Below are 19,873 nucleotides of genomic sequence, written 5' to 3' on the forward strand. Positions count from 1 at the left end.
TAACCAGGAGCTTTATAAGGATAAATAAATGAATTTATTTGTATATATTATTATCTTTGATATTATTTTAATATCATTTGTACCATCCACCAACCTGGTATCTTAAGCATTAAAAGTAACAATATAATTAAAAATAATAAAATGTATTTCATGCAGTTCATTTAAAAACAATATACTTATTTCTTTTACTTTGAAATAAATGGTTTAGAAACACCTAAAGTGGTTGAATTAATAAACACAGGTGAAGCCGTGGGCACATGCTAGTATGTTTTCTAATTAACATTTTCAACAGACTGAAAAGCTTTAAAGTTACATTAACTGAATTGACACTGAAAAGCATGGCTTCCTTCTTAACAAACCAAGCACAAATGCTTTTCCTTAAGAAGAGGGAATTTTGCTTATCTCAAATATTGATGTGTGCATTAGGAAGATGATTCTGAAAGTCTGCGAGAGGGTGGCACTATATGAAATTGCAAAATAGATAACAACTGGTACAGAGGGGCAAAAAAATGAAAGAACAAAAACAGATGCCCTTGATATAACTTACAGTATTACAAAAGAATGTTGAAGGTAGATAGGTAGACTAGATCACAAATGAAAAATCTCATTAGTGAAAGGAGAACAATTTTGTAGAATATGACCAGAATACGAGAGAGATTAATAGGTTAAGTTTTGAGACAAAAGACTAATTGTTTCTTTCTGGAAGGAAGTGTAGAAGGGTAGAATAGTATCGGTAGACCAAGATATAAATATAACAAGCGGATTAGATGTAGGCCCCAAGTTACAAAGACATGCAAAATTGATTGAAATTCTCACACAGAAAAATTAACAGCAGAGTTATATAACTGAAGGAAACAACAGAGGGCGAGTACATGCTTCTATAAAGGAACATGGTTGGCAGCAAACACATAGAACATGCAGTATATATCACAATAGTGATATATATTTTATATAGGATATTCTTCATTAGTGAAGGAAAGAAAGAACCAAATTGCTATGTACCAGGATGTTGCTTCGCAGAGTAAACAGAAAAAGAGTAAGGAAAATGGAAGCAATTATCTGATGTTAAGCCCAAGCAATTTCCTGGACTGCTGTGAGCTTGCATATGTAAAATAGTGGATTCGAACCCCACTACTGACAGCCCTGAAGATGGTTATCTGTGGTTTCCCATTTTCACACCAGGCTAGTTAAATAAAGCCATGGTTGCTTCCTTCCCAGTTCTAGCCCTGTTCTATCCCATCGCTGCCATAAGACCCATCTGTGCTGGTGTAACATAAAACAATTAGCTAAAAATAAATGTTTTAAAAAATGTTTGACCTAAGCACTATTAATGACTCAACCTTGATAGTCTCTCAGGGAAATGGAATTTAACAAAATAGTAAACATCTTAGGACTTCAACAACGAAACAATTTGTAAGACATGGTCTGGTATACTCAGGTGTCCTAATGTACCTTCAAAGACTCTGAGAATGGATGGTGCTGAGGTTCCAGGAAGAATCAATCTAACCTTAAAATCTGGCAACTGCTAATAGCCTTATTCTTTTCCTGTTCTTCTCCCCAGCAATGCTTCAGTTGTACAACAACTTGTAGAACTATCCTCTCATTCTTCACAAATGAAGATTGTACCATATTTATTAGACTATTCTGATAATTTTGTGCAATATATAAAATAACATATACTGACTGACTGACATTCACTATCACCAAGCCTAAACCAATGAAGTTATAAATATCAAATTTGATCAGTGGTTTAATCTCATAATGTAGATACTTAAAGGGATTTCTCAATTTAACCCCTAAAGGGTTCAAAGATGTTCAAAGTTTTAATGGAGAAATGTTACAAACATGTCTATTGACTTAAATCTTGGTAAAAGTCATCCAAAATGTACATAATTAAACATGTATTCTTTATTCTTTTTTTGGAAATCAACCCCTAACAGGGTAAAAAGGCATTAGGGCTATACAAGTCTGTATAAAAATAAAAACTTTTTGGTCCAGTTTTCTTGAAAGTTAGCATAAATACTCTTCAACACAAATAATGAAACACGTATTTCAGCATGGTCGTAAAATGATACATTCCTAAGAGATTTTGACTGTGGTATGAGGCCTGAAACAGTTTCTCTGAAGCAGTTGATATACGACATTGAAATTTCATACTATGGTTTCTCCTATATGTCTTATATTTTACATGAGAAGTGGTGTTAAAACATTACGCTACTAAGGGTTTTGACTTGAGGTGAAAGTGAGGCCTGATGACAAAAATAATTTCTCTGAAACTGTTTGATTAAGAATTTAAAATTTCACATGATGGTTGTTCCTCTAAGTCTTCAATCTTAAATAAGAAGTGGTTTTAAAACAATACACTCCTATGGGGTTTTGACTGCGGGTTCAGGCCTGATGACCAAATCATTAATTCCTCTAAACCACTAGATACAAGAGGTTGAAACTGCACATGATGTTTGCTCCTGTAGATCTTATATTAAGAGGTCTTTACACATTACACCCCTGGTTATGTCTGGAGTAAGGAGGACGAGTCCTCATGACAAACATATTCATTTCTCTGGAACCACTTAACTTAGGAACCTATAAAATTTCACATGATGTTTGCTCCTATAAGTCTTGATTTTAAATAAGTGGCGTTATAACAATACACCTCTAAGGGATTTTGAGGGTGCAGGTGGGGGGAGTCCTGGTGACAAAAATATTCATTTCTCTGAAACAGTTTGACTTAAGAAGTTAAAATTTCAAATGATCTAGGTGTTAAATAACAGAAGGATTGAGATAATTAACTCCTCAGGAAGTTAAATGGGGATTACAAATTTTTTTTTAAACATTCATTCCTCTAAAACCGTTTAACATACGAAAAAAGAATTACACATGGCAATATACATTTTATATCCTAGGAGTGCAAGGTGAACCTTCCACCACTAAGGGGTTAAATAGGGGTTAGCTCCAGAAACAAAATTATTCATACGTCCAAAACAGTTTGAAGTATGAAGTTGTAATTTTACAAGAAGATTGATGATGCTTGTTGTTTAAAGGGGCCTAACATCGAGGTCATTGGCCCGTTTTACAAGAAGGTGACAAATATCATACACTTCATAATATTTCTCCCTTATTTAGGGATGGTTCACGGTGTGGGTTACTATAGTCACATCCTAGATTGTGAACCATGGGCAATGGCTGAGTGGCCTAGTAAGTGGTCCCGAGAGTCAGGATACCAGTTGCTATGGAATGGGAGTGGGCATCTCGGACATATTCTGAGTTGTGGCCCTCCTTGTGCTCAGGCAGCTACGACTATACAATTCAATGGTGGTCCATAACCCGTTAGAGGAGAGATCCTCATTTGGACTAAGTGCAAGTACGGTAGCATCCTGCTTCATGAATTTACCGAGCTCAGAACATTTTAAGCAAGCCTCGGACCGGTGGGAGTAATGGAGTCCCACTCCCATTTGACAGGCGAGGGACTCCTTGGAAACAACTTGGCGAACGAAATGGAATTTGATGGGGAGCTATCAATATTAATGGGGCTTATGGAAGAAAGAAAGTAGAACTGGCTGAGTCTGCAAAGAGGATGCATCTGGATGTGCTAGGAGTAAGTGATATTCAGGTAAGGGGAGATAACGAGGAAGAGATAAGAGATTATAAAGTGTACTTGACGGGTGTTAGAAAGGGAAGGGCAGAATCTGGGGTAGGGCTCTCTATCAGGAATACCATTGCACGCAACATAGTTTCCGTTAGAAACATAAATGAGCAAATGATGTGGGTAGATTTGTCAGTTGGAGGAATTAGGACTAGAATTGTGTACGTGTATTCACCACGTGAGGGTGCAGATGAGGATGAAGTTGACAAGTTTTATGAAGCACTGAGTGACATCGTGGTCAGGGTCAACAGCAAGGACAGAATAGTGCTAATGGGCGATTTCAATGCGAGAGTTGGGAATAGAACTGAAGAATACGAAAGGGTGATTGGTAAATGTGGGGAAGATATGGAAGCTAATGGGACTGGGAAGCGTTTGCTGGACTTCTGTGCTAGTATGGGTTTAGCAGTTACGAATACATTCTTCAAGCATAAGGCTATTCACCGCTACACATGGGAGGCCAGGGGTACCAGATATATAATAGACTATATCTTAACCGACTTCAAATTCAGAAAATCTGTTAGGAATGTACGAGTTTTCCGGGGATTTTTTGATGATACAGACCACTATTTGATCTGCAGCAAACCAAGTATATGTAGGCCTAGGGTAGAGAAAGTGAAATCTGTCTGCAAACGAATAAGGGTAGAAAATCTCCAGGACGAGGAAATTAGACAGAAGTACATGGATATGATTAGTGAGAAGTTTCGAACAGTAGACAATAAGCAGGTTCAGGATATAGAAAGTGAATGGGTGGCATACAGGGATGCTGTAGTAGAAACAGCAAGGGAATGCCTAGTAACAACTGTGTATCAAGATGGGAAAAGGCGAACGTCTTGGTGGAGTGATGAAGTGAGAGCAGTTTGTAAACGTAAAAAGAAGGCTTATCAGAAATGGCTCCAAATCAAGGGCCGAGGCAGACAGGGATTTGTGCATAAATGAAAGAAACAGAGCGAAACAAATAGTTGTTAAATCCAAAAAGAAGTCGTAGGAAGATTTTGGTAATAACCTGGAAAGGCTAGGTCAAGCAGCAGGAAAACCTTTCTGGACAGTAATAAAGAAAGGAAGGGAGGGGAAAAAGGAAATGAACAGTGTTTTGGGTATTTCAGGTGAACTCATAATACATCCCAGGGAATCACTGGACAGGTGGAGGGAATATTTTGAAGATCTTCTCAACGTAAAAGGAAATCATCATGGTGGTGTTGCGAACAGCCAAGCTCATGAGGAGGAGGAAAATGATGTTGGTGAAATTTTGCTTGAGGAAGTGGAAAGGATGGTAAATAAACTCCATCGTCATAAAGCACCAGGAATAGATGAAATTAGACCTGAAATGGTGAAGTATAGTGGGAAGGCAGGGATGAAATGGCTTCATAGAGTAGTAAGATTAGCATGGAGTGTTGGTAAGGTACCTTCAGATTGGACAAAAGCAGTAATTGCACCTATCTATAAGCCAGGGAACAGGAAGGATTGCAACAACTATCAAGGTATCTCATTGATTAGTATACCAGGCAAAGTATTCACTGGCATCTTGGAAGGGAGGGTACGATCAGTCGTTGAGAGGAAGTTGGATGAAAACCAGTGTGGTTTCAGACCACAGAGAGGCTGTCAGGATCAGTTTTTCAGTATGCGCCAGATAATTAAAAAATGCTACGAGAGGAATAGGCAGTTGTGATTATGTTTCGTAGATCTAGAGAAAGTATATGACAAGGTACCGAGGGAAAAGATGTTCGCTATACTGGGGGACTATGGAATTAAAGGTAGATTATTAAAATCAATCAAAGGCATTTATGTTGACAATTGGGCTTCGGTGAGAATTGATGGTAGAATGAGTTCTTGGTTCAAGGTACTTACAAGGGTTAGACAAGGCTTTCACATTTGCTGTTCTTATCATCTGCTGAAAGGTATAAAATGGCAGGGAGAGATCCAGTTAGGTGGAAATGTAGTAAGCATTCTGGCCTATGCTGATGACTTGGTCTTAATGGCAGATTGTGCCAAAAGCCTGCAGTCTAATATCTTGGAACTTGAAAATAGGTGCAATGAGTATGGTATGAAAATTAGCCTCTCGAAGGCTAAATATGATGTCAGTAGGTAAGAAATTCAACAAAATTGAATGTCAGATTGGTGATACAAAGCTAGAACAGGTCGATAATTTCAAGTATTTAGGTTGTGTGTTCTCCCAGGATGGTAATATAGTAAGTGAGATTGAATCAAGATGTCGTAAAGCTAATGCAGTGAGCTCGCAGTTGCCATCAACAGTATTCTGTAAGAAGGAAGTCAGCTCCCAGACAAAACTATCTTTACATTGGTCTGCTTTCAGACCAACTTTGCTTTACGGGAGTAAAAGCTGGGTGGACTCAAGATATCTTATTCATAAGTTAGAAGTAACAGACATGAAAGTAGCAAGAATGATTGCTGGTACAAACAGGTGGGGACAATGGCAGGAAGGTACTCGGAATGAGGAGATAAAGGCTAATTTAGGAATGAACTCTATGGAGGAAGCTGTACGCATGAACCGGCTTCGGTGGTGGGGCCATGTGAGGCGAATGGAGGAGGATAGGTTACCTAGGAGAATAATGGACTCTGCTATGGAAGGTAAGAGAAGTAGAGGTAGGCCAAGGCAATGATGGTTAGACTCAGTTTCTAACGATTTACAAATAAGAGGTATAGAACTAAATGAGGCCACAACACTAGTTGCAAATCAAGGATTGTGGCGACGTTTAGTAAATTCACAGAGGCTTGCAGACTGAACGGTGAAAGGCATAACCGTCTGTAATGATAATGTATGTATGTATGTATGTATGTACGTACGTATGTATTTATTTAGAAGGGGGTGACTCTGAAAAAAATCACAATCAATCAATCAATCAATCAATCAATCAATCAATCAATCAATCAATCACTACTGATCTGCATTTAGGGCAGTCACCCAGGTGGCAGATCCTTTATCTGTTGTTTTCCTAGGCTTTTCTTAAATAATTGCAAAGAAAGTGGAAATTTATTGAACATCTCCCTTGGTAAGTTATTCCAATCCCTAACTCCCCTTCCTATAAACAAATATTTGCCCCAATTTGTCCTCTTGAATTCCAACTTTATCTTCATATTGTGATCTTTCCTAATTTTATAAAGACACCACTCAAACTTATTCGTCTATTGATGTCCTCCCACGCCATCTCTCCACTGACAGCTCGGAACATACCACTTACAAGTGATTATTTTCATTTTGACCATATTGAAATTCAATTATTAAATGTTAAACAATTTATTGAAACCACCTATTCAATACTAGTTAAGTTTTTTAGACTATAACACTGTCATTATATTAAGTTTGAGTATGGTACATGTTTTGCCTGTCATTGCAGGCATCATCAGCCATGAAATCTATCTCCAAGTCAGAGCTCTGACTGGATGCTATACTATGATTATTCATAAATCAATATTTTTTATATAACAATTTGCACTGAAGAACAAGACATTATATCATGTGATGTCCAACTCATGTTCACATCCAATGGAAGTAATATTAACTGCCAACTCTCATAATGCCGGTAATGAGAACGGCATGATACAAGTAGGTTTAAAACATCTGTACATTTTTACAACCTATTAGGAGATTAACTTGTACTAGAACTATTCGTAAAAACTATTTTTTTTACACAATTTACACTAATATATATAACATATGGTACAATTTGTAAATGAACTGGTCGATCTTGCCTTAAATTTCCAATGAGACGTCCTACTCATGTCCACGACGAACGGAGATAATGCCGATACTGAGATGGCAATTGTAGATAAAGTGACCACTTCACACAAGCAACACAACCGGACTTCCTCCTAATGTCTAAAGGATCTCAACACACCCACTAGCTGCACACTTACATCCAGAATCCAGTTGAACTCCTCTTCAGGTTTACACGGAATAACTTCAAAAAGCTTCATGACATAAACAACATACAGAATGTTTATACGGAGATGTAATAATCCGTTATTTAATGAAACTCAATCAGGCTCTCTACCAGTATTCTTGCCATCCAACTGGCACTCCACTTTAATACTGATTCTCATTCTTCAAGGAAGTGAGGTTGATCTACAGAATATTTAGGCCATCCCAAAAACCATATAAGCTGAATGTGTTTGATCTCCTACAAATGTAAAAAGAAATGTTTAAATGTTATGATTCCAATAGACTACAATTGCCATCTCAGTATCGGCATCATCTGCATTCAATGTGGACATGAGTAGGACATCCCATTGGAAATTTAAGGCAAGATTGACCAGTTCATTTACAAATTGTACCATATGTTATATATATTAGTGTAAATAGTGTAAAAAATAGTTTTTAAGAATAGTTCTAGAACAAGTTAATCTCCTAATAGGTTGTAAAAATGTACAGATGTTTTAAATCCACTTGTATCATGCCGTTCTCATTACCGGCATTATGAGAGTTGACAGTTAATATTATTTCCATTGGATGTGAACACGAGTTGGATGTCACATTAGAACTTTAAGAGAAGAACGGCTTGTTCACTCCAATATGATAGAATGTCTTGTACTTCAGTGCAAATTGTTATATAAAAAATACTGATTTATGAATAATCCTAGTATAGCATCCACTCAGAGCTCTGACTTGGAGATAGATTTCATGGCTGACGATGCCTGCAATGACAGGCAAAACATGTACCATACTCAAACTTAATATAATGACAGTGTTATAGTCCTAAAGACTTAACTAGTATTGAATAGGTGGTTTCAATAAATTAATTGTTTAACATACCACTTAGTCGAGCAGCTCGTCTCCTTTCTCCCAAGTCTTCCCAGCCCAAACCAAAACCGTTTCAGGTACAAAATGAACATTTTGCATGAAAGTTGGTCTTTCATGTCGTAGATGTTAAATAAATATTTTTACAACAGTCTACCCCTAAAACAAAACATTCATTCTTCCATTACTCTTTGATGTACAAAGTCAAAATTTCACATATTAGTTGCTTCTGCGTCCTAGATGTTAAATAAGATAGGGTTTTAAAACATTCCAATTCTATGAGATTTAAATGAGTGTTAGATCCAAAAATAAATAATTCCTCCAAAACCATTCGATGCATGAACTGAGAGTGAATTTACTGGCTTAATTGGCAACGGACTCCCCAAAATTTAAAATTTTGAAAGCTTTCAGTTTAAGAAACTGTAGCAAAGTACAGGTATCCTGCTAGTCAACCATATTCTTAAAAGTTCTTTCTCTCTTAAACATGTATTAACTGAAATATTTTGATAGAGTGGATCATGGAAGACTCCTGAAAGAAAAAAAAAGAAGAAAAAAAAAAAGAGGGTTAATGGACTAGACAAAAGATGGCTAAATTTAATAATTTTTATTTTACATCCCATTAACTACTTTTAGGGTTTTTGGAAATGCCAAGGTGCCAGAAATTCGTCCAACAGGAGTTCTTTTACATGCCAGTAAATCTACCAACACAAGACTGACAGATTTGAACACCTTCAACCACAGGACTGAGTCAGGATTGAACCTGACAAGTTGGGGTCAGAAGGCCAGCGCCTCAACCATGATGGCTAAATTTCTAGAAAATACAGAACTCACAGAATTAAAGTATATGAAGCACAATGTCATTCTGTAGGGATTAAGAGGGGAGTGCTCCAATGCAGTATTACTGGATATAGGGTGGTTGGAAAAAATGTGAACCAGGTACATGAGCATTACAGGGTTGGTGGAACTGATAAATAAATTTAAAAACGAATTTGATATCTTGCACCATTGTCATTTTATTATCTGCTGAAGTTAGCTTATCAGATTGCTTTGTGGATGAATTCAAGCGGTCTTTGCATGGCGGAGCTGCTAAATCTGCACATAGCTTAAGACCAGCTTGAGAGCTCCAATCACAGAAAAAACTTTGCTAGGGAAGAGTTTTGAACATGGACCTCAGATGTGACAGGATTGTCCCATAGCAAATATGCTACGGTGACACCAGCTGAAACCCACGGTAATTTTGGGCTGGATGCTGATTTTTCAGCATTGGTAATTGCAATCAGTCATTTATGGAAATGTTTGTTAAGCGACCACATGTCATGGTACTGTAAACTTGGACTTGCATTGCAACACACCTTGCTATAATTTAAATAATACAAGTAAAAAGAACTGGAATCACAGGTAAGGCTTTTTGCAGACAATGTTATAATGTGCAAAAAGAATCAAAATGAATACAATATACTGTAAATATTTCCCAAGTATGCCTCTTCAGTAATGCCTAGGCTGTCTATGATAGCTTTTGGTGGAGCTGTGGAGGATCAAACCAGCCTTCGGGGTGAATATCCAACATACAAACATATTTAATTTACAGCTCAGTACAACACTCAACCTGGAAAGCAATGTGTAATTTTGCTTTCAATAATGATCTTCTCCTCATTTAAACATCTACAATAATTGGGGAACGACCTTCATTATTCTTTCCAACTGGATTTTCTCCTCAAACTGCAGATAAATAATAATCAAAGAAATTGCTACAACCAGCAAACAAATTGTTCGTCTTCTCTAAGAGACATTATTCATTCAAATGTATTTTATATTTTCCAAACATTTAATATTTGTGAATATGCATAAAAATCTAAAGCTTTGCATCTATCACTGGAGTGAAAACAGCTAGTAAATTTTCCTGTTACGTACGTACCTGCTTTCTTCGTGTAGGAGTCTGCAAACGCGAGGCACTGAATTGCTTCTGAACTGATGTTTTCCAAACTTGACATGCTGGAACTTCTAGATCTTGAAAACGAGCTGTCTAACTTGTCTAGTTTCACACCAGTGATTGGTTTTGGAAAAGATCAGAATTTAAAAAAAAAAAAAAAAAAAAAAAAAAAAATTACATTAGTACAAGTATATCCAACAAATAAAATCATAATATGATTCATGCATTATACAAGCTGCCTACAAAAGCAGTTTGCAACTAAGTAAGCATCACAAAGAAATATAATTATTCAAAACATGGATTTCTCCACTTTTAGCTCTATATCTTTTTTAATTTTTGAAGATTGTGTACTTTCACAATGTATACTGTACAAATACAATTTATGTGTCAGAAATCTTGATTTTATGAATATATTTCATAGGCAATAACAACAGTAATGCTGTGCAAGTTAGAGGTTTTGACAATCTAAATATATTTGTATTTGAATACCTTAGGATACAAAGCAAATAAGAACAACACTTTCAAAATCAATTTTATCTTAAGACATACTATTTCTGTTTTCATATTGTCTCTCTTGAACAGCATTTCAAGTAAATACAGCATGTAAGTTAATACTGTCATGCATTATAATTACTTCTATGTTTTTCTTAACAAAATATGCTTTCATTTTCTTACTTAGTATACTTTTGCAAATAATTCCAAATCAAACTATGTTACAAATTCCATTTATGAGCCACTGGGAGCCGAAGTGATATAACATGCCAGATATAGCTGTAATTTGCTCTATTAAAGTTTAGATTGTATAAAATCTACAACTAATTGTAGAGCAAATAAAACTGAATAGTGATTTTAATTTTAACAAATTGTCATGGTCATCTCTAAAGCAGAAATGCATTGGGAACATTTTTTTATTTAGACAGTTACAACTGCAGTACTAAAAGTTATAGTCTTCTGGGTTTATATGTCAAAGGGAGGAAGCTAGGAAAGGTACCAACACATAAAAGGATGAATCCAGTGACAGGTGAATGTGGGTAAGAGCAGCAACAGAAAGGAGAGACAGAAATGAATGTGGATGTCAACAGCAACTCTAATATATTTTATGTAGCATACACCTGTTTTTAAAAAAGGCTATCATGACCAAAAAAATCCTGTTGCAAATCTTTCCTTTGAAAGCACATTACGTATTTCAAAATAATACCGAGTGCTTTTAAGACTTTTAATAAATCTCAACAGCCTTTTCCTCTGAATCACTTTGGCTCTCAGCACTACATATCAAGTAAAGAAAGATGATCCAAGGTGCAACAATAACGAAAGACAGTACAAGACAAGAGCTTTAGAAAAACATACAAATAATTGTTGATAACCTGTCTAAAATTTGCTAATTTGGCTTAAAGCATACATCAAGCATCATAACCATAGCAGGGATAAGCAGTAGCGACCACGGGCAAACAGCAAAAATAGTTATCATTGTTTAAAAACCAGCACTTTTTTAGTAACTCAGTATAAAATGGAGTTCATCAAAGTAACAAACCAAAAATAGTTCTTCCAATGTATAGAAGAATAGAATGTGAAAACCGAAAGCAAAACCACACACACAAATATAAAATAAATATACATTTTGGCTTTGGCTAATTGAAATTATATCAGAGCTTCCTCAGAGCAATTGTATAATACACAAATTTATGCTGTTATTTTGTACTTTATTATTTTATTAGCATTACTCATTGAAAAGAAATAGAAAAAATGTAGTTTCTAACAGCTTTCTAAAATGCAGACAGATCCTCTTTGCTGAAACAGCCAGTTCTGCTTTCTTTTAACCCCCACAAGTCCCAATGACATATACAGCATTCCAATGAATACTAAATTGTATGCCGAGCTGTTTCTAAGGAGTCCCTGACCTGTCAAATAGAAGCGATACCCCATTGTCTGCAGGCCCATGGCTTGCTAAGATGTTGTGAGAGTGCTCAGTAAATTTCTGTTAAATACAGAGCTGCCTTACTTACATTTAGCCCGTTTTCACTTTCATGATCTAGGGACTACTGGTGAATTCCTTAGTCCGAAAAGGCCTTAACTCAGAATATATCTCAGTTATCCACTCTTATTCCATAGCAACTGGTATTCCAACTCTTAGGACCTCTTACCAGGTCACTTGGCCATTATCTATGATTTCTCAAACCAGGGCGTAACTACAGATACCAAAATCACAAACTTATTTATTAATAAACTGTAAACTGACAAGCTTTGATGTTTTTTCTGGGATATTAGGCAAACTGAAATTTCAAAAGTGTCAACATTTCAGCTACACTCCCTGATACAGGCTGACAGGATACAATTTTTCTCCTTAAGGAATCCTACATATCTTCCATCAGATCAAGGTATCTCACTGGCCTCTCCATGCACTGGTTACTTGCAATGGAAATAAATTCATCTACCAGTTATGTTCTTTAAAAATATACAATGATGTCCACGGATGTGAACTCTGGATTACACACACCACCAAAATACCTCGTATGAGTTTTCAGACCATTTCTCTGTAATAAACATGATGTCTGTCCAAAATAATACACCACCATATTCAAGGAGCTGTTACAAGTTTCTTGTTCCATCATGAGATGGCTGCTACCTTTGAAGATAGATGTCTGGTAAAGAGCATCCACTTACATCTTCCAGATGTCACTGGATACTTATTCTGCAGGCACCTTACTACTCTCAACCAACCTGCCTTCACTGGAAGTCTCTTGTCTCCTAGACAGTTGCTAATGCCTACAGATGATGTTTTGCAACAAAGTAAGTGTTGGGGAAATTGCAGTCTGTGACTAGTCTGCTCCTACCCACCTGCAAATTCATCAATATACCAAGAGGTCATGTAACATATGTTCAGTCTGCAATATAAAAGTAGTAGTAGTAGTAGTAGTAGTAGTAATAATAATAATAATAATAATAATAATAATAATAATAATAATTACTAATTTACCAGTGTTCACAGATTACTCACCTACCACATACAAATTTTCATCAGTAAACCAGATGCTCTCCCACACTTTCTCACTACAGGAATCATGTACCTAAAATCTAAAAATAACAACATGGCACATCCTGCTAACTACCGGCCAATCACATGCCTACCAACTCTATACAAAATTATAACATCATTTGTAGCAAATAGAATCTAGAAGCATTGCAAGGTCAATTACATCATCGCTGAGGAACAAAAGGGCTGCAAACGGTTTAAAAAAGACTGTAAAGAACAATTAATAATTGATAGTATCACTGGCATAGCCGAGTGGGGGGCCCAGGGGGGACAGCCCCCCTCCCCAAAATGTTTCCTGAAACTAGAGCAAGGATCAGCCGCTGTTTTACGTACGGCACGAACAACTTAAAAACTTACACCGAAATGTTAAATTAACGTAGCGACAAAGAATCTACTAGCTAGGCTCAATAGGACCATACACAATTCTCCATATTTGTACTGCTTGAATGAAAGGAAAACACTTAGGATGGTGATGCACGGGGATATTTCCCTGTAGAGGCCTCAGTCTTGGGAATGTAACCGTGTGTTGACAAATGTCAAGACATGAGGAAAGGGGCAATTAGCAAGGAATTACTCAGTAGGGGGCCGGAACGTGATCACCGAGATAACGGGGGCCACGACCAGAAACAGTTGCAAGCTTACAACATCGTGTCAGCTTTTGCACATCGGTTCCCGGAAACAACAATGTCTTAGGGATCCTCAGGTTGTGCCGTGGTTGAGAGATGTGCTGTGTTTAAGTTGCAGCGTTGGGAAGACTGTGCAAGGATTGTGAGCTGCATGTAGTTCCTCATTTTGTGCCATATAAGTAACTTTTTGAAGAGGGACCATTATATCACTGAGAAGTAAGTAAGTGCATCCTCGGTAAGTTATGAAAAAGGTTTCTTTTTTAAATTCTAACAGTGGCAAGACAATTGCAGATGCGTGCCTAAGTTTGATGCCCGGGAACTGATTGGAACCTCAAATGGCACCATCAAAACTATTTTGTAACTGGCAGGCGTGATAACTCAGTTCCAATAGTTCTATCTTCTCATCAGGACGGCCCAGGCTTGAATCGCAGTTGATGCATGAAACATTTTTAAAATGGGAAGTCATGTTCAACTGATACAGATTCTACTTAAAACACTAGATCTTGCTCCTCACCTTTCTTTATACTTTTGAGCCATAACCGCATCTTTTATGGTGGTGTATTTTGAGTATCCAACCATTCTGTGGGCTTATCTTTTACCTTAAATGGGGAGTGGATGCTGTGGCGTATCCACAAAATAATTTCAGTCCAGGCCAGTAGCATGGATAAAACTTTTCCTTGGAAGGGGTTGTGAAAATATTTTTTAATTTTTATTTAGAATTTGCTTTACATCGCATCGTAGGTCTTATGGTGACGATGGGCAAGGAAAAGGCTAAGAGTGGGAAGGAAGCGGTCGTGGCCTTAATTAAGGTACAGCCCCAGCATTTGCCTGATGTGAAAAAGGGAAACCATAGAAAACCGTCTTTAGGTCTGCCAACAGTGGGGTTTGAACCCACTATCTCCTGGATGCAAGCACACAGCTGTGCACCCCTAGCACGGCCAACTCGCCCGGTGGATATGAAAAGAAAGCCAGTCCTACCGAGTGGTGTGACTGATCTTCAGTAGATATTGATGGTTTTGATTGTTACCATGTATAATCATAGCTTCTGTACTCTTAACGTAAACCAGCTGCATTATTGAAACTATTTGTAAAATAGGTAATATCGTTCTTCGTTTGTGAGGAAGTAGAATCTTCATTTAATTTGTCTTCTTATAAAAAGGAACTACTTTGGTACTACACCCCGTGAAGGTGACTACCTTCCAGGTCGTAGATATTTCGATTACGGGAGATTCAAGGCCAACTCTACTGCACCCAAAACAAGGCTGTATCTTCTCCATCTCATGCCTAACTCTGTCAGTGCCGGGAATCAAATACAGGATGCCTTAAATCAAATTCTAAAAAGGAGACCTAAAAGTAACTAGCCGGCCCTGCAGTGTAGGGGTAGCGTGCCTGCCTCTTACCGGAGGACCTGAGTTCGATTCCTGGCCATGTCAGGGATTTTTACCTGGATCTGAGGGCTGGTTCGAGATACACTCAGCCCACGTGTTTATAACTGAAGAGTTATCTGACGGTGATATGGCGGCCCCAGTCTAGAAAGCCAAGTATAATGGCAGAGAGGATTCGGCGTGCTGACCACACGACACCTCGTAATCTGCAGACCTCCGAGCTGAACAGCGGTCGCTTGGTGGGTAATGGCCCTTTGGGGCTGTTACGCCATGAGTTTGGTTTGGAAACGTGAATAGAGAAGGAAGTGACACCCCTGCAAGTCTCTTTAGCTTCCAGCTATTTCTTCTGTCCGGCCTCGTGCATTTAGTACAGTTGGAAAACGTATGCCTTAATAAATGCTCCTCATAAAACCTTTGAAAAAATACTAACTGCATCTATTTATAACAATAATCACAAACGCCACTGTTGGCTGAGCCGTTGTCCTGAGTCCGAGTTCGCAGGTTCAAATCCCGTCTTGGGTCAGTGGCCCTTAAAATGGTGTTGAAATGGCAACAGCTTTGTGTCGTTGGTTTCTGGCACGTTAATAAAAATTATACATATGAATATTAGCGTCACAAAACTGACTTTATACTACGGTACTATATTCTGTATCCCAGGCTTGCGAGGGAAAGTAATTAACAATTTGCTTTACGTCGCACCGACACAGATAGGTCTTATTGCAACAGTGGGATAGGTAAGACCTAGGAGTGGGAAGGAAGCGGCCGTGGCCTTAATAATTAAGCATTTGCTTGGTGTGAAAATGGGAAAACACGGGAAGCCATTTCCAGGGTTGCCGACAGTGGGGTTCGAATCCAATATCTCCCGAATGCGAACTCACAGCTGCGTGTCCCTAACCGCGAGGGAAATTAATAGGACAAGGTAAACCCTATCTAGCATAAGTCGTGACTTGTATATTTCTTTACCAACTAACAAAATATCTATACCCATACCCCTTACATTCATTATTTATTTATTAGTGCCTTTTCTTTTTACAGTGGCGAAGTTGGGGCTTGAGGCCCTCTCGTACTCACGACATACTAATCAAAATCTTAAATAAAATTCTGCGATACTTAAAATAGTTAAAACTACATAAATTAATAGAACTGAAAACAAATTTAAATAAAATACTAACCAAATTAATATTAGAACTAATCAATATTAAAAACTCTTAAAAATCACTAATCCTCAGGCACAAACACATTCATACTTCAACCATTCAGTCAGCTGTCCTTAGCAGATAGTCTCAGCAGGTGACCTTAAATCGTGATTTTAAAAAAAGCTACTTTCTCTGACCTGAGCTGGCAGGGTATTCCATAATCTGGCGACAGTCACCACAAATGATCTATTAATTTTATTTGTGCGGTGCAGTGAAATAGAAAAAAATTAATCTAGAACATGTATTTAAGTTGTGAAATTATGATAAAGAGATGAATTTAGAAGAAATATACAGTGGCTGACTTTCAGCTACCACTCTAAACACCATCGTTGAAGTGTGTAGCTGCTGAAGTTGATCAGACATCAACCATGAGACAGCATGATAGTATGGGGTGATATGAACATCGTAACCGATATTGTAAATAAATCACAGGCAGGAATTCAGTGCTTGTTGAAGTTTAAGCATTTCTTCTCTTGTCATGTCAACTAAAACAACGTCACAATAATCAAGAACAGGGAGAATGAGTGTCTGTATTAGTTTGGCATGTAGCTCAAATGAAAAAATATCCCTCTGCTGTTTAAGAGGGTGAAGAACTCCAAAAATCTTCTTACGTATTTATTTTGTATGATCTGACCAATCAACTGTTTCATTCATCATTACGCCAAGATTTTTAACCATTTTACTGTAGGGCATAATGTTACCATTCAGTAGGATAGGTGGGATTGCGACATTGTTTGAGCAGTTCAGTAATTTTCGTGATCCAATTATGATTGCCTGCGATTTTGTGCAGTGTAGTATAAGAGGGTTTCATTGTGCATAAACACTGAGTCGTCTGAGGTCACTGTTAATATCTTGTGTTGCAGTGTCGATATGTTTGAAGATCGTCAGCATAGAGGTGGTGTGTGTTATTTCCTGTCACAGATGGTATGTCATTGATATAAATACAGAAAATTAGGGGCCCTGGAATACTGTCCTGTGGGGCAACATTAAGTTTCATTTTCCCATTTAGAGGCCTTGCCGTTTACTGTTATACGCTGTTAACGGTTACTAAGAAACTTAAGAGCAGCCAGGTCGAAATTTAGCTGTTCCATTTTCTTTATCATAGTCGGAATTACTATAGTGTCAAAGGCCCTGCTGAAGTCAAGAGGGATAAGTATAGTGAGCAGTCGTTTGTCCATAGCATTTCTATTGTCTTCAGTAACCTTCAAAAGTGCTGTCATGGTACTGTGACCCTCCTTAAATCCAGATTGCAAAGGGTCCAAAATAGCATTTTTATTTAGGTATTCCAGAAATTGCTCATATACTAAACTTTCAAGGGCTTTAGAAAGCGCAAGGAGTATGGACACAAGACGATAGTCAGAGGGTGATTGTTGGTCTAAACTCTTAGGTACCGGTATAATATTGGCTGTTTTCGAGACAGGAGGGAACATTCTGTTTAGTAAACAGTAGTTCAGTATGTGCGTCAGTATAGGCAGGACAGCACCCATAATGTTATGTATAAAAGTAATAGAAATATCATCTACACCTGTAGTCTTTGGTTTAATCGAGTACAAAGCCTTTTTAACTTAATTTTCTATGACACTGTGAAATGTGAATGCTGGATTGGCTGGAAGGGAGGACGGTGAGTCGGTGCAGGTAATTGGGATAGGTTGAATATTTATTCTACTAAAGCAATCGTTCAGCTCGTTACTGGAATGTCAGGAATTGTCTGTCTCTGTTGATGTTTATCTATTCCCAGAGCTCTAAGTTGGTCCCATGCGTGATTAGAATTTAAGTCGTTGGCTAAATTCCGGAAATATATACATTTTTTATTTATGATTAACTGCTTTGTGCAATTTCTTATGATGTGGTAAGATTTGACATCTGTGTCATCTAGGGTTTGTTTATAATGTCGAAATAACGAGTCACAGTGGGCCATCATTCTCTTGGCTTCATCATCTAGCCATGGACAAGAAGGACGAGAAAACTGTATTCGACGTGTGTGTGTTTCTTTGCCACATTATTTGTATAAAATGTCACTTATTTATTGCTTATCACACGACCATTATTATAATAACATTACCGTATTTATTCTAAACCAGAATATTGCATCTTTACGCAAACTGTTTATTCTTGCATTCATATTACTATATTACTTGTACTCAGAACATATGAAATGCTGCAGTTATGTTGGGATGGGAGTAACAGAGGTAGCTGGGAGGTGGGGGGGTTTGTCCAAGGAGTCCAGACACCCCATGAGTTTTAACGAATGTACTTTTATTAAGCATTTTATATATAATGAATATTAATATTAGCTTTCAGAGTCCGACTCATTGGCTGAATGATCAGTGTTGAGGCCTTCGGTTCAGAGGGTCCTGGGTTCGATCCTGGCCAGGTTGGGGGATTTTAATTGCGTCTGATTAATTCTTCTGGCTCTGGGACTGGGTGTTTGTCCCAATGCTTTCCTCTTCATATTCAGACAACATACTACACTACCAACCAGCAAAGAAACACACAACAGTGATTAAATCCCTCCATATAGGGTTGGCATTGGGAAGGACATCTGGCCGTAAAACACGGCCAAATCCACTTACGCAGCACAGTTCGCACCTGTGACCCCACAGATGTTGGAAAAACAGGAGAAGAGAAGATTACTATTAGCTTCCAGAATCCACACGAATTCACTACTCTTACTTGGATCCAAAGGCACTCATTTCCTTTTTAGGTATTCTACACCACCTAAACTCTGGAAGTTTGGACACCTATCAAAATAAAATTCTGGATGAATGCCCCCCCCCACTGAAATCCTGGCTACGCTACTGGATAGTATAATTATGGAACAAGCATACCATAACAATCGAAATTTGCACACTCGTTTCATAGATTACAGAAAGGCATTTGACTCAGTGCCACATTCCTGGCTTGTTGAGGTCCTTAGAGTATATACTCTAAGTTGATCCTAAAAGAGTGACATTCCTAGCAACTACCATGCAGACTTGGAAAACTGCTATTAACCTCCACAATGGAGAAGAATGTGCGATAACTGATCTCATACCGATTAAAAGAAGCATTTTCAGTCCGCTATAGTTTTGTCTCGCTCTGAACCCACTTTCAGATTTACTGAGTTCAACAACTTATGGATTCACTATCAAAAATACGCAAAGAATCTACAAAATTTCACATCTTCCTATTATTTTATGACCACATAGGATCACTTTAATCAGTCCGTCGTTCAGGTCTCTTTGAAGGGATTGTTCGGGCTTTGCGGTCCTCCCAGTACTTCTTCAGACGCTCCGATCTTCGTGCCTTTTCCTCAGTTGAAAACGTGTG

General features: G+C 37.7%; 1 protein-coding gene across 2 annotated transcripts in view; it reads right to left on the reverse strand.

Annotated features, from left to right (window-relative positions):
- The window catches only part of Tomosyn (syntaxin-binding protein tomosyn), a 1,160,105-nt gene that overhangs the window by 224,077 nt on the left and 916,155 nt on the right, over window positions 1-19,873 (reverse strand). For both annotated transcript variants that reach the window (XM_067137527.2, XM_067137528.2), the window contains exon 14: window positions 10,312-10,428. In XM_067137527.2, coding sequence (XP_066993628.2) covers window positions 10,312-10,428 — 117 coding nt within the window. The remainder of the gene's footprint in view (window positions 1-10,311; window positions 10,429-19,873) is intronic.

This window comes from Anabrus simplex, chromosome 1, assembly GCF_040414725.1.
Source record: "Anabrus simplex isolate iqAnaSimp1 chromosome 1, ASM4041472v1, whole genome shotgun sequence".
Classification (NCBI taxonomy): domain Eukaryota; kingdom Metazoa; phylum Arthropoda; class Insecta; order Orthoptera; family Tettigoniidae; genus Anabrus; species Anabrus simplex.